We start from the raw sequence: 23280 nt of genomic DNA, 5'->3' as shown, positions 1-23280 counted from the left end.
GCTTTTCCTGCTTACTAATGATTATTAGTTAATTAATGTAGCTGGACATCAGAAAATACCCCAAAGCACTGCACAGAACCAGTGGAGGACTGTTGGCATTCTGTAACTCTATAGCTAACATTTGAAGTATACTTTTCTGGCAAGTACCCAAAAAAATGCAAAACCACTTCCGTTATAGATCTTCTACATTATTTTTCCTGAGGAAACCAAACATCGAACAGCAACAAGAGGCGGAAATAATACTTAAAATGCCTTCTAACACCATATCTAAAACTCCAGTTTCAAGGGAAATAATGTCCAGAATTCTAGGAGTATTCCAACAATGCACTTATTGCCCGTCATCACAATATGAATGTGTGAACCTATGTCACAGATTTTGTAGATAAACACACACCAAAAAACTTTTGAAGGGTACAAGATATTTATTTAGAACATATATTTTCCAAACAAAACCCCTAAATTGTGGATGGCGAAAAAAGCAATTCTCATAGACACTAGGAAAACACATCAACGAAAAGTTTCCTTGCAGACACGACTGCAGCTGGCAGCAGCTCGGGCTCCAGCTGGGCGACAGCTCCAGACGGCGGCCAGAGGATCCGGCCCTCCGCTCGCCCCGCCCCGCCGCGGCCGCACTCCCTCCCTGGGGCCACCTCTCCCTCCACCCCGGCCCGCCCGCTTTTCCCTTCCCTCCTCCCGGCCCCGGGACCGCCTCTGCCTTGCCTTCGCCCCGGCCCGTCCGCTTTTCCCTTCCCTCCTCCCGGCCCTGGGCCACCTCTCCCGGCCCTGCGCCCCGCCAGCGGCAGCGACGTGGTGCTGTGCGGTGGCGGTGGCAGTGGCGGTGGCGCAGCCATGTGGGTGGCGGCGCTGGCGGCGCTGCTGGCGGTGGCGGGGGCGCAGTACGAGCGCTACAGCTTCCGCAGCTTCCCGCGGGACGAGCTGATGCCGCTGGAGTCGGCCTATCGCTACGGGCTGGACCAGTACAGCACCGAGAACTGGCCCGAGAGCGTCAGCTACCTGGAGGTCAGCATGCGGCTGTACCGCCTGCTGCGCGACAGCGAGGCGTTCTGCCACCGCAACTGCAGCACGGCCGGGCAGCCGCCCCCCGCGCCCCCCGCGCCCGCCGGCGCGGCGCTGGAGGAGCTGCGCCTCCTGTCCGGGGTGCTGCGGCGGGCGCAGTGCCTGCGGCGCTGCAAGCAGGGGCTGCCCGCCTTCCGACAGGCGCAGCCCGGCCGCGAGCTGCTCGAGGAGTTCCAGCGCCGCGAGCCCTACAAGTACCTGCAGTTCGCCTACTTCAAGGTGAGCCCCCCCCCCGCGCCTCTCCTTGATCCCTCCTCCTTTCTCCTCCCATCTCTGTGCCCTGCCTCTGCTCCCCCCGCCTCTGTCGGAGGCTCTCCTCAAAGTCTCGCCTGGTGTGGTGCCACCCTCCAGGCACGCCAAGCGCGCCTGTCAGTGTCCTGGTGGAGGGGGAGAGCATGATGTGTCCCAGGACAGACTCGACAGACTCCAAATGCCTCGTGCGCCCAATGCTAGAAAAACCTCCTGTCCTGCCGACCTCTCACCTGGCTCTCGGAGCAGGTTACTCTGGGCCACAACCTCATTCCCCATCACCTCCTCCACACCAGTTCTCATCTGCCTCACCTCCATTTCTTCCCTGCCCCATGGTCAGTCCTTGCCCCCATAGGCTGCCAACCGTACACTTAGTAATTCTCTCATTGACAAACCTTTCTGTTGTTTCCTCCCACTCCTGTAACCCACAGTGGGATTAGCGTGTGCCTTGTTTTTCCCCCTGCTTACCCACATACCATCCAGCTCATTCTTCACCCGTGTTTTACAACTCATCCAGCACGTCCCCTAGAATGAGCCCTTCCAGTTCTTCCTAGCCCTTCTAGTTCTTCTGGCCACTGGATGCTGCCTCTGTGTCCAGTAGCTGTGTCATTCCTGCCCCTGTCATCTTTCCATCTGCCTTACTTTCTAACCTTCTCTGGAACCTTTTTCAGACTCTTCATGTCACAGCTCTGCTATTGCAAACGATCTCCACTACTTCTTCTCCTTCAGCGTGTCCACCTTCTTCACTTGCTCGTTTCTGGTCCAGTTCTTTCAAGTACAGGAGCCCCCAGCCTGTGACTTGCAGATAGCCTCATGCCTGGAAAACTCCAGTTTCATTAAAGCTGCAAGAAGAAACAAAGCAAAAATTGGCTGCTGAAGTAGGACACTATAATGCTAGCCCTGGAATGGTATTTACCTTTTGCTCTTGGGTCAGCCAAGACCGGGGACATGCTCCTCTCTTAACAGATTTCATTCTGTTTTTCTAGCTTTTCATTCTTTTGTCCAGGGTCTAAATGACTATTTTCTCTCTTCTCATCTTCATCTTCTGTTCTCTATATCAAAGTCCATCCCTCCTGCCATCCCCTCAGATACTGCAATTATTTCCATTTGAAATAAACAAGGCCTCTCTGTGGGGAGGAAACAAGCTGAGCTCTTTGGTTAGATTGTTTCCTCTTTCAGGGATTCACTCCCAACATATCCCAGTATACATTACATAGGGTTGTATGCTTGTGCATTATTTTGAGATTGCCTCTTGAAAACACATGTTCTCTAAACTGTTGCTGTGCCCTGTTTTTAGGAGTTCTGTTTCCTCAGAAGTTTTTCCAAGCACTAACAGGGAAATGTGTTCTCATAAAACCAGAAGAGCATCCGCATGCACAGTATCACACTGGTGTCTAATGCCTTCCCTAAGACCAAACAAAAGAACTTAACTTGATATAATAAAGCCTCTCTGCCTTTTCTTTTAACTGAGAGGGCAGGAATTCCTCGAATTCTCAAAGCCATATATGGATACCAAAATCACATCACCACAAATGTTTCCTCTTAATTTAACTATTAGTCCCCCCCTTGTGGCACGTACAAAGTTTGCACTGTACAGATAACTCCAAATATAATTTCTTCTTAGCATTTTGAATACAGTCAAGTAACTGCCAGGTGTGAGAAGGAAACTGGAGGAATCCCTCCTCCTCCCTTTTAACTCTTTTTTCAATCACATTTGCATTGAGTTTGAGTAGCGTAGTTTGGTGGTTTTGCCTTTAGTGTCTGTTGTTTATATTGTGTTTCATTCTGCATTTGCAGTCCAGTTCTGAGCCCTTATCTCTCTCGGCGAGTTCTAAATGGGCCTTCTAGATCTACAAACTGCTGCATCCAAAGGACTTTTTCCTGGCTGGTGGTTTCTGTGAAAGGAATGTCCTTTCGCCCACCCCTCCACCACCCCCCAACAGCATTTATAGTAGAGGAAGAAGCCGGAGGGAAATGCTTTATGTAATTTTTTAGAGTCACCATGTGTGTATTCAGGTGGGCTACACAGAGAAATTTGCCACGTTGTAAGATTCTGGGAGTAGCTGTTCCTGCGCTGCTGCTTGCTCCTCTGGAGGGAGCTTTCTCAGAGTCACTGAGTTAACTTAGGAGTGTGTTTCTACAAAACTTTTTTTATTTTTTTTTTCTACGAGGTGAAAATTGAAACCAAGAGTGAATCATGGACCTAAGTAAAAATGAGACTTGTCAGCCTACCAAAGAAGCAGGTTTACAGCTACAGCCCAGAAAAAAACAGGCATTTGACGAAAGTGCAGTTGAGATTTTTCCCTTTGCATTTAGCACGGTCGGGGCGGATTGGAAACACATAGTTTTGGGACAGCCAGGAAGGGCAGCTGGCAGAGCTCCTGTGCTGGGACACTCCTAGCGGCGCAGCAGCAGTGGGTGTGTTGAAGTTTTGCTCCTGTGCAGCCATCTCTCAGGTTCCTTTCCAAAATGAAAGGGCATCTTTTGTGGGTGCAAGCAGAGGGGTGCGTGTGCACACTGTGATTCTTGTCTGTGGTTTCAAACATGTGCTGCCAGAAGCTGTTTCACATGTGAGGTGGAGCTCTGTATTGGCAGTACATCAATACACTGAACAGCCTAGAAAAAGGGTTTTAACAGTCAACAAATATCCCAGACTTTTGCTTTCTCTCTCACTCTTCCTAAATATGTGCATATATATGATATGATTTATGAAAATATGCATGTGTGTGTATATATATGTAAAATTTTAAGAAATCGTAAATGGCATGCACACAGAAGTACATATGTGTTTGGTACATGCAGTTGTAAATGAGAAATACACAAATGAGATATACTTAACAAAGTATATCTAACAGGGATTAAAGTTAGTTTAAAAATGGGCACAGAAAGTTGCTTTAGGACACAGTTTTTGACCAAGTGTCAAAAAGTATGTTCTAACTTTGTAATGCCACCAGGAAGAGATATTATTGTGCTGCTAGGCAAATAAATAAGTGACATAAACACATACAAACAGTGAAGACTCCTGACTACTATCCATAGGTTAGCATCAGTACTTGCTGTGGGATTAATCCCTCCCAGGAGCCCTGGTATTTTGCCTTGTCACTCTATTAGCAGGGCAGGGGCAAGGGATAAAACCTAATCTTTTAGATTCACAACAATCATCTATGCTATCTGCAAGAATGAGAGACTTCTAAAGTTAAAGGAAATGATTCACAGTGATGCATCTAGGAGTAAAACTGAGAAGAATTACATCAGTTTTATTGTACCATTGTATCTGCTGAGACTGTGCTCTCAGTAGAAGTAAATTTGTGAATATAGAGAATGCAGGAAAAATCATTGGGAAAACTGGGAACCTTTGAACTGTTTTGTTTTGGTTTAATTTTTTCTCCAGTTAATCTTTTTTTAACACCTTCTTTTCCCTATCCCTGTTTAGGCTAATAATCTTCCAAAAGCTATTGCAGCAGCTCACACATTTCTTCTGAAGCATCCAGATGATGAAATGATGCAAAGAAATATGGCCTACTATAAGAGCATACCTGATGCTGAGGAGCATATTAAAGACTTGGAGACAAAGCCTTATGAGGTATGCTTTTTATTCAGGAGAGTCTGCTCTTTTGGAACTGTTCTATTACTCTTCCTATTGGGTGAAATTTAGGGATCCCATTTGCTTATGTGTTCTCAGTTCTTAATCTCCCTCTTTTTATCCTCTCAGTCATCTTTGTTCTGCCTTCTTGATGCATTCAGTAATTCTCACCTCTCCTGCACCTCTTCCATAAATGAGTCACAGCAAATCAGAGAGTGGCGTACCTGAAAGCTGCTACACTGCTGGAGCTAAGCAGGTGCCTAGTTATCCAAATTCATGAGTGCTGTAGTGGCACAGCTGAAAATAGCTCAGACATTTGGCTTTAAGATGCCATTGAAAATCTCTGTCACAGCCTGCGCTTTAGATTCACACCATTGCTTCTCTCCAGCAGGCTTTTCTTTTGATTGGAAATGGAATTACATACTCTGCTCTCTAGGAAATACCTGTTAAAATCCATTAGTCTCCTGTATTTGTTCTCACATCATCTGGAGAGCAGCTCATACAGAAATGTGGAGACATCATTTACTGTATTTGAGTTTACACAACACTTCTCATGGGTCAGTTACTGCTGATTCATTCCTGCCAATTTTTCAGAATCTCTTTGTCAGGGCTGTGAGAGCGTACAATGGTGACAATTGGCGGACATCCATCTCGGACATGGAACTGGCTCTTCCTGATTTCTTCAAAGCCTACGATGACTGCATAGCAGCCTGTGAAGGCTCCCGAGAGATCACAGATTTTAAAGACTTCTATCTTTCCATTGCAGGTGAGTGGTTACAAAACATGAAGGAAAGATGTCCCCAAAGTGCATTTCAGTTTATTCATAGGATTGGTTACCCAAATCCTGTTCCTCAGTTTAGGCCAATAGGAGTTTATTAGATTCACGGAAAACTGTTTGAATTCTGGTGTACATTTTTGCTCTCATCAGTAACATAAATGAGGTCTATCAGGAAATCGGAACAGAGGTCTTGCATTAACATGGAAGTTCTATGTCAGAGTAACATAGGTGTGTAAATAACAACTGATCCATCTGGGTAGCAGTGGTCATCCAGCCAGGTCTCTTGACCATCATTTCAGTATCAGTTTGGCCATCTTTGAGGCTCAGTGGTTAGTTATTCTGCTTTTGAAATCAGCTTTGTGGTGTGTGTAGGTCTGGTGATCGGCATCTCCTTTCTCATAAGTATGACAAGGTTCTGTTGGCTATTTTTAATCTTTCCTACATTAGAATTTTACTAGTAGGTAACATCTATATTTTGTGTGTATAGCAAAAAAAAAAAAAAAAAAAAAAAAAAATCCATTGCTTTGCAAAGGAAAAGGGACATCAACTTTTTTTATTGCTGTCAAAATGGCACATGCACATTTCCTATGCTTTTTGGCAGCGAAGGAAACAAGTAATTTCTCCAGTGCTCTGACAGCTCAGTGATGTTGGCAATATTTTTGTGGAGACTATCTGCATGTTTTCTCAATAAACTTAGAAATTCTCTTGTGCTTTTTATGTATTAAGTTGCCCTAAGGAAAAACATTCCAACTTTTTGTCCTAAAGCCATAATATGTCTTGGCGAGGGGAAGCTTTTGTGAAGTATGTTTACACATGTGCAACTTCAGTTTTTCATGGTGTGCAGCTGGTATCCACCAGTACAGCTGACATGGAATAGCTATTGCAGGCTATTCCTCAAGCCTTGACTTGCTCTTGGGCAAAACATATAGGTGTCTAGGATAGCAGATACAGAGTGAAGCACAAGTCACAGGAAGTAAAGCAAGAAACACAGACTTTCTTTCCTAGTGGGTCAGAGCTCTGACATCAGGACAATCCCCAAGCCACTTTGAAGAGTAGTGTCTATGCTCACTTGTGGTTGACACTGTCACCCTCTCTCTTCCTCCTTGGAAGGGAAGGACAATTCCCAGCAGTAGTGATGGGAAGGAAAGGCAAGAATTACTGCATGATGTCACCATCGCCATGTTCATGCATTTCAAGTATTTCAGTCTTGAGATAAGAACACTCAAATTTATTTGCACTGCCTGGGCTGAATCATGCTCCTGTTCCAGGGAGAAATATTCTGCCTCCAAGGGTCTGCAGGAAGCAGATGTAGCAGTAAGTGTTAACCAAAAGTATTTGGGTCTTGCACTAGGTATGTATTTATCACTGAGCAGTGAGTTGTGTTAGGAAGCCCTCATTGCATGGGATTACTTCACTGGGGGACTCGCATCTCTGGCTTTAACTGCTGGCTGGAATTGAACACTACTGTGTCTGGAGATTCCACTGCTCTTGTAAAAGATGGGTCTGGGAATTTCATTTGGCCAGTTGTTTTTAGTTCTTTTCAGCAGTTATATTTAGTTAACCTCAGCATTCTTCATGTTAGGAGTTGTCAGGGATGAGAAGTGTTCTTTGTCTTAGTCAGAAATTTGCTGCACAAGCTTAGCTAACTTGCTTTCAGCTGCCAAATGTGGCTAACGGGGAAACTAAGAATTTAAAATATTTCCTTTCCATGTTGTTGGTGAATGTGATATATCCAGAAAATGCTTGAAACTTTTTTCTGGAAGGTTTTATTGAAATGTATTTTCTTGAAGATAAAATCACCTATAGTCCTATATTGCATTATATATAGCAATTTTTAGACTGGGTAAGCTTGTGAACTTACATGTTCCTGGCTGAAAGTTTTTCTGTGGTGAGCAGCATACTCTCCTCTTTCTTCTCTCAAAACATCCAAACTCTGGGCCCATAACACAGCCATCTCTGGCTGTTTATTTTGCAATCACCTGCTGTATCTGTCTGTGACACAGTTGTACTCAGCAGCATGGGGACCTTATTTGTGCAGTAATGTAATGAAATTGCCAAGGTTTGCAAAATTTAGAAAAGGAAAGAAAGCACTGTGAAGTTTACAGCTAGGACATAATGCAGTACTGTGTAATACTCTATAAAACCCACCAACCACATGCTGCCTGTAGGTGTCAGTGAAACCTAAATGCTCAGTTCTCTGGAATTCCAACTCTGATGCCTTAAAAGTCAGCCACACAGATTTTTACAGAAGGGCCTAGCACCAACACTTGATTCATGCTTCAGATGGAGTTGTAGATTCTCAGTACTTCCAAGCAGCAAGATCCAGATGGACAGGACCCAGGAGAGCATTATAAGGCCAAATTTTAATGGGTGACTAATGGGAGTGATTATAACAAGTCACTCTGTGCTACCCATATCCTCTGTTGCTGTTTTCTTCCTTCCAGATCATTATGTTGAAGTCCTTGCATGCAAAGTGCAGTGTGAGAGCAATCTGACACCCATTATAGGAGGCTTTGTCGTTGAAAAATTTGTGGCCACCATGTACCATTACTTGCAGTTTGCATATTATAAATGTAAGTAGTAATTTTTTGTGCTTAAATAACACTGATGTTGGATGATGTGGGACAGATTCCATTCATAATCTTTTCCCTCTAATTTTATGCTTTAGAATGTAAGTAGCGGCCTCCAGAATCTGCATTTTAAGCTGTTCTGGGACCGAAAATCTAAGTTTCCTGGTGTCTTTTGCACCCTGTTATCACTGCAGTTAACAGACATGAGACAGAATTTTTTCCACAGACAAACATACAGAGTATTTAATATTATTTGCTTTTTCCTAGTGATTCTTATCGTCATGTTAGAATGGGGCTAAATGGATTTTGAAGAAAGAGGAGGCCACTTAACAGAAAGTGTAGTGTTTGGTACTCAGTGATGACATATTTGATAGGTAAATTAATCAGTGAAAGGTGTGGTTTTTTTGAGGGGCTGCTTGCATTGTGAAGAACACATGTAGCCCTTACAGCTGTTCCTGCAGGCTCCAATATCAAAGGGAAGACACATGAGCTATGTAGCATCGAGCCATTAATGACTCTTGCTTGTGTTGTTTGACTACACACTTTACACCTTGACTCTTCCCTCTTTATCAATCCTAGTACAGAGAAGTAGGGAGGGGTTTAATCTATTTGTGTTTGTTTTTCAAATGCATGCCCCAGTGCATATCACCAAGCTGTGGGCTGATACTGGGATGCCTGGGAGGAACATTTGGTTAGGATTTTCATAGAAAACCATCAGAGGTTGATGATGATGTTGATTTTTGAATCATGGTCTTATGTGTTTCAGAACAAAAATAGCATATAGTTTTGGGGGAGCAATTATTTTTTCTTCTATGCAGCTGATGAGGAAGTAGAGCATGGGCTGTGTTTCCATTTGAGTTTTCCAGAGCTTAGATAATAGCAGGAATTTGTTTATTTACCTTACCTGGATTTTTTTGGTGTGTGTGTTTATTAATTAGTGAATGACATGAAGAATGCAGCTTCTTGTGCTGCCAGTTACCTTCTGTTTGACGAGAAAGACGAAGTAATGAAACAGAACATGGTCTATTACCAGTACCACAAAGACAAATGGGGACTTAAAGAGGAGGATTTTCAGCCCAGATCGGTAGGTAAATTACCTAAAATGCCTTCTAGACACATTCAAATATTTCTCTGAAACTCAGTGGGAAAATGTGAGATATTTTCTGGTTCTGGGGTTTAACATGTCCTCCTTTATTAAAATCATATAGAAAGTTGTACACAGAGATGTAGTGTGTCATGTAAACAGTGAATGCCATTATAACTCTTCCCTTTTTGTTGAAATATGCTACGTTAACATATAATATATAATGAGAAGTAAACTCATATTGGTACTTCTCTGACACGTAGGCATATTTATATCTTTATGTACCTTTATAAATAAAGCAGCTGGCCCCTGAAATCTTTGATGATGAAATCTCTGAGTGACATTCAGGCTTTTGTGAATCATTATTTGCCAAAACATAGTTGCCCACTCGCTTGTTATTTCAGGTTCTGTGGGCATTGGAATGTGTCTGAATATGGTAACTCCAGCTAAACTGACTTTCCACTTACTCCATTTAGAACACAGTTGGGTGGATGAGGATGGAAAAAGGCCCAGGACTGTATTGCATCTAATTATTTAAATTAAAATGCTTGCTGTAAAGAAGATACCAGTCCATCCAGCAACAGTTGTCATCTGGCTTTGGAAACCTATTTTAAAAATGGGTTTCCATGCTGTTCTTAAATTTCCATGTCCATCGAAATTTTACAGCCTGCACTGTGACATCAAATTAGATTTTCCAATGTTTCTTGTTACCAGGATTTAAGTCATGCAGCTAAATTGTGACACTCACTGACTGCTTAGGCATGTCATATGGGCTGTACCACTAGTTAGTCATTAGCAATACATGTTCCACAAATTAAATTTAGTGCCTTCTAGTCATGCCTCTTAGAGCACACACTTTATTGGCACAATGGGAGCTCAGGCCTGCCCTGCAGGGCCAACTGAGACAAAAAGCAGCAAAAATGCATTTGGTTCTTTCAGGCAGCAGCAGCAAGGAGGGGAACTCACAAGGGAGGGGGCTGCTCCTTTGTCACTGCTTTTGGGAACAGAATGGTGCTTTATAACCATATTGGAGACAATGTTTGGTGGTGATGGGAGTGAGGGCTAGCAACAGTATGAAACTGCAAACCATAGACACATTCGGCATACAAGTGCAGAGACGTCAGAACAAGAGCCCTACACATGCACTCTGAATGTTTCATTGATAACTTCTGGAGCTGGGGACTGCAGATAATTTGATTTTAAAATACAAAATATTAAATGCACACAGCTGTATTTTCTTGTACTTTGATCTGTGTAGCTATAAACAGAAGTTGCTGTCCTAATCACCTGCCTTGAAAACCATAATGCCTCTGGTTTATTTTCAAAAAATGGTAATGGGGTGATAGCAACATTTGGCTCTGGCACTAACCTTTAGATGTTCTTGGGAAAGAGGGAGTCTCCTTTGGGGAGTTTTCTTCCCCAAAAGGTGTTAAACAGAATAATCAAAGTAGATGGCAGTTGGTACTCACAAATGTGAGAGTATGAGACTGAGCTACCCTGTCCTGTCCAGACACACAGCAGGGAAGTGAGGAGAGACAGGTGAGTGACCTTGCAGAGTTTCCCTAGACCAGGCTGGGCTGGTGAGTCATTATCATGCAAAACAGCTCAGTGTGTCTCTTTCCCAGAACTGCCTGCTGCCATGCGCCAGCACAGGGAGACAGAGGCTTTCTCCTGTCCAAAGCCCACTGGAATGCAGGCACGGGCTGCTGCTCAGCCCTGGCAGTCTCATTCCCTATTCTCAGGCTCGCCAGTGCTTTGAAACATGAGAAGGAGGAGAGTGCTTTGTTCTTGCAGTGAGGGAGCCTGTGCTTAGGAAGATCCACAGAAGAGTTTGGAATACTCTGTTTGCTGTTTCCTTTCTCAAACACTGTGACCTCTGCCTGGGATCTACCTTTACTAGGTCTGGGTGTGACTTCACTGGGATAGTTTCAGGAGGCATGTGATGACACTTACCTAAAGTAAGTGCTATCCTAAAGTAACAGAAATTTGGGGTTTTTTGATAGGAGGCAGTTCGATACCACAACATTACCACACTCCAGCTGGAAATGTATGAATTCGCGAAGGAACATCTGATGGATGATGATGAGGTGAGTTTTCTAGAAATGAAATCAGGGTCAAAAAAGCATCAATCACGTTTAAAGTGAAGATGATATGTAGCTGTAATTCCAGGATTTCACTAATATGGAAGAATCTTCTTGTAACCACGACCAATTTATAATAAATTTTTGTTTGGTAAGTGGAATATAAGAACAAACCCAAAGAACATCATGTACCATTTAAAAAACATGGACAGAATTAACACAAAGGTAAATACATAATACATTGAGCCCACAGAAAAGAAAGGAAACCCAGTTTTTGAGTTGTAACACCAGGGGGCAGAGAAATGGTGCATATATATTTAAACCAAATGTTTTTCTGGGTTTGGTGTTTTGCGGGAGCCAGGAGGGGGTGTGGATTTCTTTTTTTTTTTTTTTTAAGTGTTATTTGAATTAGACTTAAAGGTCCTTATGGTTTTGTCCAGAAGTAACCACCTAAATTGTAGTTTTTGTCCAAAGGAAATCTTGTTATCTGTTATTTTTTTCTGCTCAGTGGCATTTTGGTCACCCATTAATGCTTTTTAGATGGTTGGAATTCGTGGTCAAATAACATATAATGGCTACTATTTACACTGGAAAATATGTAAGAGGGATTTTTGTATTTTGGTGCAAGAAAAGTAGTTTAATTGTTGAAAGGGCATTTCCTTCCGCAGCTGAAATTAAAGTATAATTTATGGGAGGTTTTGGATTGCCTTTTGCTTTGCTTTTTGCTAGAGGTTTAGAAAAATCTTCAAATGATGAAATGTTGTTGGCATTGACAAAGAAAGAGCTGTGCTCAGTTATGACATGAGGCAAGGGTATCTGTAATGAGCACTGCCGAGGTCTTTTCTAGTTAGAAAAGACGAAGATGGTTTATGTTAAAAATGAAAACACCTTTGCAATTTTTGTTATCCAACACATAGGGAGAGAGAATATTTTACAGCAGAGAAGTAATGTCTGTGCCGCCTTCAGTATTCTTGTGATCTGAAAACGACTCTATGTAAAATTCCATTGCAAGGTTACCAAACTACAGGAAGACTTTCCATTGTGATAAAACCCCCTGAAAGACAGTTTAATAAGCTTGCTTTAAGGTTAAGCTTAGATCAGGACTAGTCTGTATGGATTTTCATCAAGGTGTGAAATACTTGAGCACTTTTTATATTCCCTTGTTGGTTTGTGCTTTGTCCATGATGTTTTCTTATGTTAGGCATCAACTTAATTTGTATTTTTTTCTTTCTTTCCTATCTGCTGCTTCAAAACACAGGGATGAGTGTTTAAGGAGGGGGTGAATAAGTCCTTTTTGAGGGTTTTCCCCATATGTTGGTAGAAGAAGGGGTTATAGAACAATCTTCAGCCTCCATCGCTGTGTGTAGAATAAACAAGCATTCAGTTGCTGGCGTTCATTCCTGTAGCTCCTTTCACCAGGGCAATAACAAATGACCTTGCAGACTGCAGGAGGGTGGTGCAGTGTAAACCTCAGTTAAACCTTTGGGCTGACAAGGAAGTCACATTACACTGGATTATATGTTTGGATTAAACAACCAAAATTACTGGGCCTGCTTATGCTGCAGATATCCCTACCTCATACTCTCTTTGTTTAGGAAAGTTACCATTCTTCTCAGGGGAAAAGCTGAAGGGCTTCTGTGCCCTCCCTTCCTACGGCCCAAAAACCTGTGGGGGATGGAGGCTGTCCATGCCTCTGGCTTGGCTCTGGCTTTTGGTAGTGAACTCATAAATCCCTGGCTACCAGAACTTGTCTTTGTCTGCAGGAGACTTCCAGGGAGTACAGACAGAGCAGGAATAGCACAAAGGTAAAGCCACTACCTTGCAGTTTCTGCTCTATGGGCAGGACCTGGTAGTATTAGTGGAATTTTTATTTTGTTTAATATTTCTCCTGGCACAGATAGAAAAGTTTGTTCCATAGGAATGTTGAAAACTGATGAAAACCCCAGATAAGGCATTACAGTAAAAACTTTATTAAAAATTGTTAAGGATGGAGGCAAGCTCTCTTCTAAGAGCACTCTGTTTATTTAAACCATGTGCTCCTTGGGCCATAGGCCATACTTTCTGTGAGTTTCTGTGGTCCATGTTTGCTGTTTGTGAAGTTTCTTGTGGGCCAGTAAGATAGCCCGCAAGATAATCTGTAGGAAAAAAATAATTCTTTTTCCCTTGACGGAAGCAAAAGTATTAATGTGGCAAGAGGATCACTTCCTATGTGAGTGTCATTATTTTCAAGTGGAGAATCTCATTTTATCCAGACTTCTCAGTGCTCCTGTATCCCAAATCATCCATGTGTCTTTCTAAATCCCCTCAGCAAAGTGAGGAAAAACATTTGGCTTCTACAGGAATACATAGCAGTAATTGCAGAGGCTGGAACAGGCAGTAATGATTTTTGCATATGTTACTATAAGAAATACGTCCTGCTTGTGTTACTCTATTAATGTTTTTCCACAAGGAAATGAAAAACTCTTAATTCAAACATCTAACACAGTAGAGGTGACAGAATATTAGTGCCAGCTAGCTACAAATTATTTTTAAGAAAAAGTAATTATTCTTAAATATCCTTGCAGTTTTCCACAGGGAAGTTAAAAGAACATTACAGTGTTGTCATCTTGGTTGGCCATGGATAGACAAGTTTCTTGATTTCTGTTCAGATGTGTAATGTATCAAGGCTATTATGGATACAGCTCCTGGTACTGCACAGATTTAAGTGGCAAACTGAAATGCTGTTAAGAGCCAGACACTCAGCTAGTGTAGATGTAACTCCAACTCCACACTAATTGTATGAGACATATTTTTGGCCCATAAAATCAGTGTCCTTATGGAATTTTTTGGGGGGAGAGATAACTACTTAGCTGTTCTAAATTACATAAGAACCACAAGTATTTGGCAGGGATGAGCCTACAATGTGATTTTTCTTTCAGTACTTAATCAGTAGGTGAAAAGCTGTTGGCAGCTTCGACTCACTTTTTTTGGACCTCTTTCTTTTTATTTGTATATAGTGTGTGTTCCACTTGTGTAGTGGCTGAAATTAAAATGCTCTGTTTCATCACATCCATGTAATGCAAAGAAGAATAAGTACTGAACTAATGTGATTGGTGGAAAGAGGACATATGCAACACCATCAAAACACAAGGGCTCCAGTGGAGTACTGATAGCAAATAGTAATCTGAGTTCAGCCTATTTTTCTGTTTGGGAATTGCTAACAGTATACTTTGAGCTTTATTAACTCACTCCTTGCATATGTTCAAATGATTTACACAAGTGTGCTTGTAACAGCAAGCTGTAAATGCAGACCTGTAAACCCTGCCCTGCCTGTGACTTCAGACCAGCACAGCTCCAACAGCACTGCTGCCCTGAGAAGAGCTGGTGGCAGCTTTTTCAGAGAGAGTTGCCAGCTAATGGGCATTGTTGTGGTCCCTGTTCATCACACACTTTTTAAAATAAAAAATAAGATGAGGTTGTTTTTTGGTTTTTTTTTTTTTTTTTCCCATCATCATTTTCTGGTGGAGATTCTTCTCATATGGCTGGGTCTTTCTGCTTTCTCCTCTTGCTTTGGTACCACTGCATGTGTGTCTTGGTCAAAGGTGTTCCTGCTCCCCTTTAAGCCATCATGCATGGGAAGCTGCCTGCCTGGTTGGGCTTAAATGCCTGGATGGCCCCAAGCTGCAGGTACTGGCATTAGGAGGAACTTCTACTGCCCAGATTCTCTTACAATTCAGCATGCAACATAAAGCAGGCAAGAGAGCATAAGTAGAGCTCAGAAACAAGGCTGCTGGAAGGCTTCTGCTTTCAGTGCAATTGGAGCAATGTTGAAGTCCCTCTGAAATTGGGTTGACTCAGGTTTTATAGGTCTTATAAATAAGTTAAAAGGAAAGCACATTTACTGGTTTACTGTAAAATACTACTGTAATAACTGCAGTGTAGTGTAGTCTCCCATAATATATGGGGAAAAACAGTTAAAGGTTCAGAATATATCGTTGAAATGAAATGGAAAAATATTTGAGAAAGTAGTTAATATTCATGTAAAAAACAGCTAAGCTCTCTTAATATTGAAGAAAAAAAGCCCTATAAGCATAGTGGCAGTTGGTCACACTGTGGACTGAGTATCTGAAAAAGAAATAAATTAAGGGTCAAATAATTTTTCTGCACAAAGAATTGAGGGGTTTTCTTATTTTTTCCTCAGCTAGAATGTGAAGAATGTCCAGTATGGCCTGTACAGTTCATGGAAGTTCTGGCAGGTCTTTGAGGTGGTTACAGTTAACTCTTAGATTTTAACTGAAGGTTAGATCAAGAAACTTTCTCTTGGTCGAAGGCTTAATAAACTTTTCGGGCTGAGCCACTCATTGACACGTGCCTTACTGTTACCCTGAAATAATGTTTTCCCTCTCCAAAACATTACTGGCCAGTGGGCTTTGTGGTGTGTATGTGCAGGCTCTGTCAGGTTCATGGAGCAAATGCCCTCCACAGTCATCCATATCAAACCTTTGCCTTCACTCTTGCAAGGTGATTATTTGTTCTTGAACAAAATCTGCTGGTTTTCATAGCCTAATCATTGTGACTACTCCCATTACTTACTAGGGCAGTTACAGGACAATGATTAATTACAGGGCTGCTAGCTCCTCACTTAGAAGCCACTCTTCTCACTACCATAACCTAATCACCTACACCCAGTACATGAGGGAATCAAATCTGTTGCTCTCACTGTTGAACAAGTTTCCAATCACTGAGATCTTTGAACTTTAGCAAAATTTGAATTTTTGCTCTGAAGGACAACCGAGGGACATTTTGTGAGATATTTTTCTTCTAGGTCATAGATTATAAGGAAACAAAGATCTAGCCAATTCTTCAAGCTCAGTGTGTTGTCTCTTAAGGCTGTTTATTGGATGAGTTAGAATAAAAGCTGTTTCCTATTCATTCACTGATAATTACACATAAAAGCATGTCCATAATAATAATTTTCTGTGGATCTTAATTCATTCTAGAACATTGTCTTTTATTATCTTCTCTGTTGCTTCTGTGAATAATGAGATATTCCACTACAGTACATACAGAATCCCTATAGGAGAGGCCATCAGCAGATCTGCATTGGAAAGTATGAGCTATTACAAGAAAGCTAATTGTATCCCATAACTTTTCCTGTCCACACTGAGAAAGGGCAGAAGAGATTATAGGTGGAGGCAAGGACCCATGAATGATTAATGCTTGCATTTGCAGAAGGCAATCGTTGCAAGCAGTGGCAAAGTGTCTGGGTCTCTCAGTGGGCAGTGCAACTGCTGCTTGCTACTGTTTTTAAATGATGCTGTTGAAAGAAAGTTGGTGCTGGACCATCAGCCTCAAGTGTGCCATAACAGAGCCAGCTACTTGTAGCTCCTCCTCTTTGCTGTTTTATTTTAATAGTTGGCTAGGAGTCTCCAAAGTACAGTTGTTTTTCTAAAAAAGCTGTGCTTTGTGAATGTGAATGTGACATTTAATGTTGCATGAGGAAGGGCCTGGCCCAATGTATATCATGGTCTTGGACACTCAGTACACTGATATTGTAAAATGCAGGTGAACCCAGTGGGAAGAAATGGTGATGTCCAACTCCAGCTCAGAAGGCTGAATCATTTCTTTATTATAACTATGCTATAATACATTAATATACTATATAGAGGAAGATACTAAAACTACATACCTACTTTTCTAACTACCATATCTAACTAACAACTTGTGACCCTGTTTGCGAGAGTCCAGACACAGGTGGATCTGATTGGCCATCAGGCTCAAACAATCCTCACCAGAATCCAATCAAGCAATCACCCCAGGTAAACAATTCTCCAAACACATTTCACATAGGAAAAACAAGGAGCAGAAATAGAAATAGTTTTCTCTTTCTTTCTCTCTGTGCACCTCTATGAAAAATCCTGAGAGAGAGAGAATTGTTTTACCACACACTGAGGTACTAAGTGAGGAGTTTTGCAGTCTTCTCCTTTTTAGGTCTTTTTTTTTTCCAGTGCTCTTGCTTCTCATATGACGGTGCCCCAGTCTCACTTGTCTGGGTTAGCTTATTCAGAATTGACCAAGAACTCTGTTTTAAGATTATTTTTTATTAAAATCCACCTACTCACATATCCTTGGTAAAACCTTCTTGAATTAATTACTGTGGCACACAACTTGTTCTTTCTGTCTATGCCTCTATTTCATTGTTAATCTACACCAAGAGTGCTCACTTTGCATATCCAACAGATAATTAGAGGTTCCAGTTGGACAGATCAGGTTCTCTGATTCCTCCTGCCACTCACACTAGTCTGGGAACATTACCCTTTTTCTGCTCGGTATCACACCTCTAGTATTTCAGGCTATACCTGTTCCATCTTTTCCCATATATCCTTGGTCTGTCAGTCCCACTTTCCACTGACCATCCCTGGACTGGGAGAGAGAAGAGGTTGGAAGCACAGGGAGGGAGGTTGTGGGGTACCACAGAGCTGCTCAACCTGTACCTGGCCAACCTGGAGAACATGACTGTGGACTGAGGGCCGGGCAGGGAGGAAATGCTTCCCTGCAGCTGAGCAAGCAGCCCACGTGTGTGTACTTCCCACTTGTTGGCTGCCTATCACTCCTGTACTGGTCTGGCAGCAAACCCTTCTCTTCCTGAGCTAGCCAGACTTCACCTCCTGACATCCTTACCTAGCAGCCAGACGTCTGCATCACCCTTTGGGCCATGGATTGCTCACCACGATTGACATCAGCACTGGGCTGGAGCGGTGTGTTTGTGTTACCTGCCTTGGAGCTGGTGGCTGGTGTGCCCTCGGTTAGCTGGCAGCAGAAAGAATTATGGGTTTGCAGCCGACTTTGCATGGAAAATTGGATGTTCTTCCTGTAAAGGGAGAGAGGAGCCAAAGAGCCCAGCAGGTGAGAGGAGGGACTCCGTCTCACTGAGGGAGTAAATTGTATCAAAGACTCATTTCAGCCTCCAGGTCTGCAGGCATAGATCAGCACAAAGTTACTGGATATCAGCAGACAGAAGGCTTCTTTCCCTGGAGCAAACACCTGTGGAATATGTACTGAGTTCAGCCATGCTAGATGTCTGGTGCAGTGTGAAGTGAGTGCTAATGGGACAAGGACAGTGCTGGCCTGGTCACAACTGCCTGTGTGACAATGTGATCACCTCCTCTGAGGCAGAGTTTTCACATTTTCATTGGGCTGCCAACCCCTCTAGTGGCAACTTGCAAATGTTTCACATTTTGATTGTGAAGGCACAGGCAAAAATATTTTAACTGGGGTTTTGTCTTTAATCTGGAGATTTTGCCTTTTCTGAAATAACCAACGTCCAGGCAGTTACTCAGTTGTATTGCAACATATTTTATGTATATTGTTTCAGCAACTGTTTTTATATTTTTGCCATATTTCAACCTCTCTTATTCCTTGGTACATCTAATTAGACCACAATAGCTTCTGCAATGTTTTCCTTTAGATCTCGGTTTCAGACACTAGAGATTTCAGATTTCAGGTTTGTTTAGGGTTTTTTTCCCTAATATTGTTGCATTTAAATATGCTTTTTCATTTCTTACATGTTTCTGGATTTGAAAACATACCAGAAATAAAAACCTTGAATTTTGTCTGTGTGTTGTGTGTCTTCTGTCTTAGTGATATGTGACAATAATATGTTGGATAATTCAAAGCACAACAAATTGCCATCCTTCAGGACTTGCTAAAATAATTTCAGTTTCAAAATCTTGGTGGTCTTTTGAGATGGAACTGTGAAGCAGAGAATAAGAACAGCAGTTATTTCAGCCATCTTTCCTCCTGCTTTTATTTTTGTTTGCTTAGTTTCATTATTTCTCTCCTGACTAGTCCTACTTCCTAAAAGTGTGTTGTTAATACTTTTTAATCACAATATCCATAATACCATTATTGTATTCCAAAAAAAAAAAACCAAAAAAAATTCTCCATTTCCTCATATTATTTTCATTGGCAGAGTTTTAATGCCCTTTTCTCACCAGAACAGAAAATGGTAACATTTTGACTCTCAGAATGTGTCTAGAAGATGCTGTCTTTTGAAGAAATGCTTATTTAGACAAAAATGTCCTAAAAATGTAATTGGGATTGTAAACATCAATTGAGCAGACTCAGAAGTCCAATACAGTTCACAGACTTGGAATGGGTGGTGAAGTAAAGAAGGGAAATGAGCATCCAAACACAGATAACTTGCTTTCAACATAACTGGTATAAGTTCTCATTAATTTAAATATGAGAATGAGTACAAGCTGATCAGGTTTTCCAGCAGAAAATGACTATTTTGGAAAAAAACCTAAAAAAAAAAAAAAAACCCCAAAACCTTTTTGGAAAGTAGTTTTCTGTCAAGAAAGAAGGGACAGAAAGGTTTAAAGAAAACAGAGTTAAATTAAGAGTTTATTAGAACATTGTAGTTACTAGAGTAAAAGGTTGGAAATGTAGCATTGAGCATCTGCATCTCTCTAAGTTGTATCCAAAACTGAAGATGGGCACAGGTATTCCCACAGGGTCTCAGGCAGTGTTTCTGAACTGTGCATGGAAAGCAAACCAGAAAATACTGGTGTTTCTGAGGGTGCCAGCAGACGGGCTGTTACAGGCAGTTTTGAGTAGTAGGAGATGCTGCTGCAGTTGCTGTTGACCACCTGCTTTTCACCACTTGAAGGTGTTACCTTGTGCTTGAAGTGATCACAGAAGGTTCTAGCTCAGTTACTGTAGTAACTGAGTACTCAGGCTGGAATGCAGGAAGACATTTTACTAAGGTATAGGACATAGAACTATGTTAGGAGTAGTTTAAATAAAGTTGTATTGCTACATTGTGTTGGTGCCCTGTGTTAGCAGAGTGGAGCTTGTAAATTTTCTGGTCTGAATCTAAACCCAGTGTATTTGTTTCCAGTATGGAAAACATTCTAGTATCTCTGGTTCTTCACATTTTTGCTGCATTGAAGCATGGCGTGTGAAGATCTGTGGTTGAAAATAGAGAAGGTGTGTTTTGAAGGGTGTGACAGGGGAAATAAACAGTTAGAGCAGACATACAAAATCAAAGTTAATGGTTGTACAAAACACTTTGGCTTTGAATTTTGAAGCTTTCTAAATTTTTTTTTAATGTTTTATGTCATTCTAACAACTTCCTAATTTAACAGGTGCTTTAAACATTTATTCCTCTCTAAGTTTGAGGATTTAATTGTCTATTTAAGTATCTGTAAAAGTATGAGAGAATTTACTGTGACGTGTATAACTTTTTCTCCTTTTAAGGTCTGTGTCGCTGCAAGTCTTGTGCTATGCCAGTATGGGCCATTTACCTGCAGTTTATAGATTTGTTGCACTAGTGTCTGCATGGAGGGTGTTAAAAATATTTGCACATATATTATTACAGTTTATTTTTTTATTAAAATAGCAGAAATTTCCCACCAATTTTTGGGGTTAATTTATTTCTGTTAAATTTAATAATTTCTAGGGTGAAGTTGTGGAATTCCTTGATGAGCTGTTAGAAGTGGAGGAAAAGAAGGAATCCTGATGAGTGAAACCACCACGAAGTATTTTACAGAAGTGAAGACTCACCATTGCTCCTTACTATTATTTTTGGTCACCTGTAGTTCCAGTTAGATATACCTCAAAGGTGCTTCTTTAAGCTGCACCTTTTGTCCCAAGATCCACTCCTGAAAGGTCACTTCCAATGCTGCACTGACTCTTCTGTGAGCATGGCTTTTCACCGTGCAGAACTGGTGTACGTGAGCTTCCCCCTTGAGCTTTCTTTCCCTTACACAAACACAACAAAACAGAGTATTTCTGTTTCCTGGGATAACACTAAGGTTCCTCATTTCGGTTCTGTTCTACTAAGTTGTAGCAGTACAGCTAAATTCTCAAGAACTTTTGTCAGATTATGAACTGTGAAAGACATAGCAGTTCCTCTCTCTGAGCTATGAATTGTATTATTTATATATGTCTTTTTATGTGATGGTGAATAAAGTGATAATGAATCCCAGTGCACCTGAAAGATATTAAGGTACATTTAAATAGCTGAAAATAAGGTGTTTAACAAAGCACAACTAATGATCTTGTAAACATTGCTTAAAGAATTCTGAAAGCAGTGTTGATCTTTCTTAAAAGCTAAATTAAATTCCACTATGTGAAACTGAGAATAAAAATAATTTTTTCTTCCTACCAGTTTTTAGTCTTTCTGTTGAAATAGCCTGTGGTCCCTGTTGAGGTGGGGCCCGTCTTGTATGAAATACTGATGATTGATGAATTTAGTATTCTCTTCTGTAAAAGAATAGTTTGTGTGTTTTTTTCAGCCTGGTGGGACTATCTGCATAGTTTTCATCCAAAGGTAAGTGCAGGTGGATACTGAGGTGATTTTCAGTAGAATAATGAAAAATATTTACATGTGAATTTCTGTTAACTGTACAGAAGAGTCCAATACAGAAGTATTGGTACAGACCAAAAAATGGTGTGATAGAGAAGAGTAATGAATTAGTGCCTAAGTCTACTGAAGACCAAAAATCCCCTTGAACTCAGAGAAGGATACAGGATTTCATCCTGTGCTTTCCTCTTTTGTTTTCAAGGATCAAGCCCTGCAAGTGGTTTCATCCTGCTTGCATCAAGAGATGAACTTACAGTGCAAATGAGCATCCAGATGAGCATTCACCTCCTATGATGGAACTGTAATTCAGCTGAATAGAAGTGAATTACAAGCCCTTAATCAGCTTTGAGTTTTTAAAAAGGCAAAGCATGATCTACATTAGCTTGCCAAGTTGTTGCTGCTATGGTTTATATAAGCTGTAGTAGTCTACACTATTGAGTGTTTATAGGGAATAAGGAGAATGCATAGGATGAGGTTTCAATGTCCTTCAGCACATGACAGCAATGAAACATTTGAATTTGAGTGTGAAAGGTGTTTGGAAGATCAGATTGGCTTTTTAAACTGTTTTAATATAAATAACAACTAATCCACTGAAGTTGATGGGCAGACTGTTTTAATCTCAAAATGAAAATCCATCCAGAGCCTTTTAACTTTAGGAGATTTGCCCAGCTTAGCTTGTGGTAAGGAAACCAGAATCTGGCTTGCTGTGTGCCTTGAACTGACAGAGGGTTGTATGATATTTCCTCATGGTTTTATTCTACACAATATTAGCACTCCATTCATTGTAATTTTATGTAAGAAATGAAATTTGCTTTTAAAAGTTCTTTACAAGCAGTTGAGTGTAAACCATCACTTCACCTCATGAAATACATACAATATCCTACTGGGGTAGCTTCTCCAATTTACCCTTAGTTTTCTCTTGTTGGAGGTCTGTGTATGCTCAAAGGAGAGGTTCCTGCTCCGGAGTCCCCTTTTGTCATTCTGCCTTCCAGCCTGATAGACAAGTCCAGATTTTGTCCTCAGGAGCTCAGTCAGTGATGACGGGAGACCTCATTGCAGTCTACAACTTCCTTTTGAGGAGAAGAGGAGGGACAGGCACTGATCTCTATGGTGACCAGTGACAGGACCCAAGGGAATGGCCTGAAGTTGTGTCAGGAAAGATTAAGGTTGGATATTAGAAAAAGATTCTTCACCCAGAGGGTGGCTGGGCACTGGAACAGGCTCCCCAGGGAAGTGGTCACAGCACCAAGCCTGACAGAGCTCAAGAAGTGTTTGGACAATACACTCAGGCACATGGTGTGACTCTTGGGGTGTCCTGTGCAGGGCCAGGAGCTGAACTCCATCATCCTTGTGAGTCCCTTTCAGCTCATAATATTCTGTGATCCTGTGATTCTATGACAGCCAATAGCTTCATCTTTGATACTCTAGCATTCAAATCCAGAAATCCCACCATTAAAGGGTGTGGAGCTAGTTAGAGATGGATGTACATCTACATTTGTTTAACAGCATT

At 41.5% G+C, this 23280-nt stretch overlaps 1 protein-coding gene across 2 annotated transcripts; it reads left to right on the top strand.

Moving 5' to 3' along the window:
- Positions 1-742: 742 nt before the first annotated feature.
- Positions 743-21571, top strand: CRTAP (cartilage associated protein). 2 transcript variants are annotated; one of them, XM_053997488.1, is made up of 8 exons: positions 743-1296; positions 4760-4909; positions 5504-5675; positions 8132-8260; positions 9196-9341; positions 11345-11428; positions 13186-13227; positions 14419-14867. In XM_053997488.1, exons 1-8 carry the CDS (start codon positions 850-852, stop codon positions 14443-14445), a joined length of 1197 nt encoding a protein of 398 aa, XP_053853463.1. In that variant the 5' UTR covers positions 743-849; the 3' UTR covers positions 14446-14867. The 2 variants fall into 2 exon arrangements, with proteins under 2 accessions (XP_053853463.1, XP_053853471.1); XM_053997496.1 differs by lacking the exons at positions 13186-13227; positions 14419-14867 and adding an exon at positions 20865-21571 and having other exon boundaries at positions 748-1296.
- Positions 21572-23280: the final 1709 nt, after the last annotated feature.

The sequence above is a fragment of the Vidua macroura genome, chromosome 1 (genome assembly GCF_024509145.1).
Source record: "Vidua macroura isolate BioBank_ID:100142 chromosome 1, ASM2450914v1, whole genome shotgun sequence".
In the NCBI taxonomy this organism is placed as follows: domain Eukaryota; kingdom Metazoa; phylum Chordata; class Aves; order Passeriformes; family Viduidae; genus Vidua; species Vidua macroura.
The sequence above is the reverse complement of the archived record's forward strand: the minus strand, read 5'-3'. Positions and strand labels throughout refer to the sequence as shown.

What these genes read in the sequence shown, in the direction of transcription:
- CRTAP (XM_053997488.1), top strand. Translation starts at nt 850, where the DNA reads ATGTGGGTGGCGGCGCTGGCGGCGCTGCTGGCGGTGGCGGGGGCGCAG. An exon ending in ATCTGATGGATGATGATGAG is followed by an intron (nt 11,429 to 13,185) that starts GTGAGTTTTCTA and finishes CTTTGTCTGCAG; the next exon opens with GAGACTTCCAGGGAGTACAG. An exon ending in AGAGCAGGAATAGCACAAAG is followed by an intron (nt 13,228 to 14,418) that starts GTAAAGCCACTA and finishes ATTTGTATATAG; the next exon opens with TGTGTGTTCCACTTGTGTAG.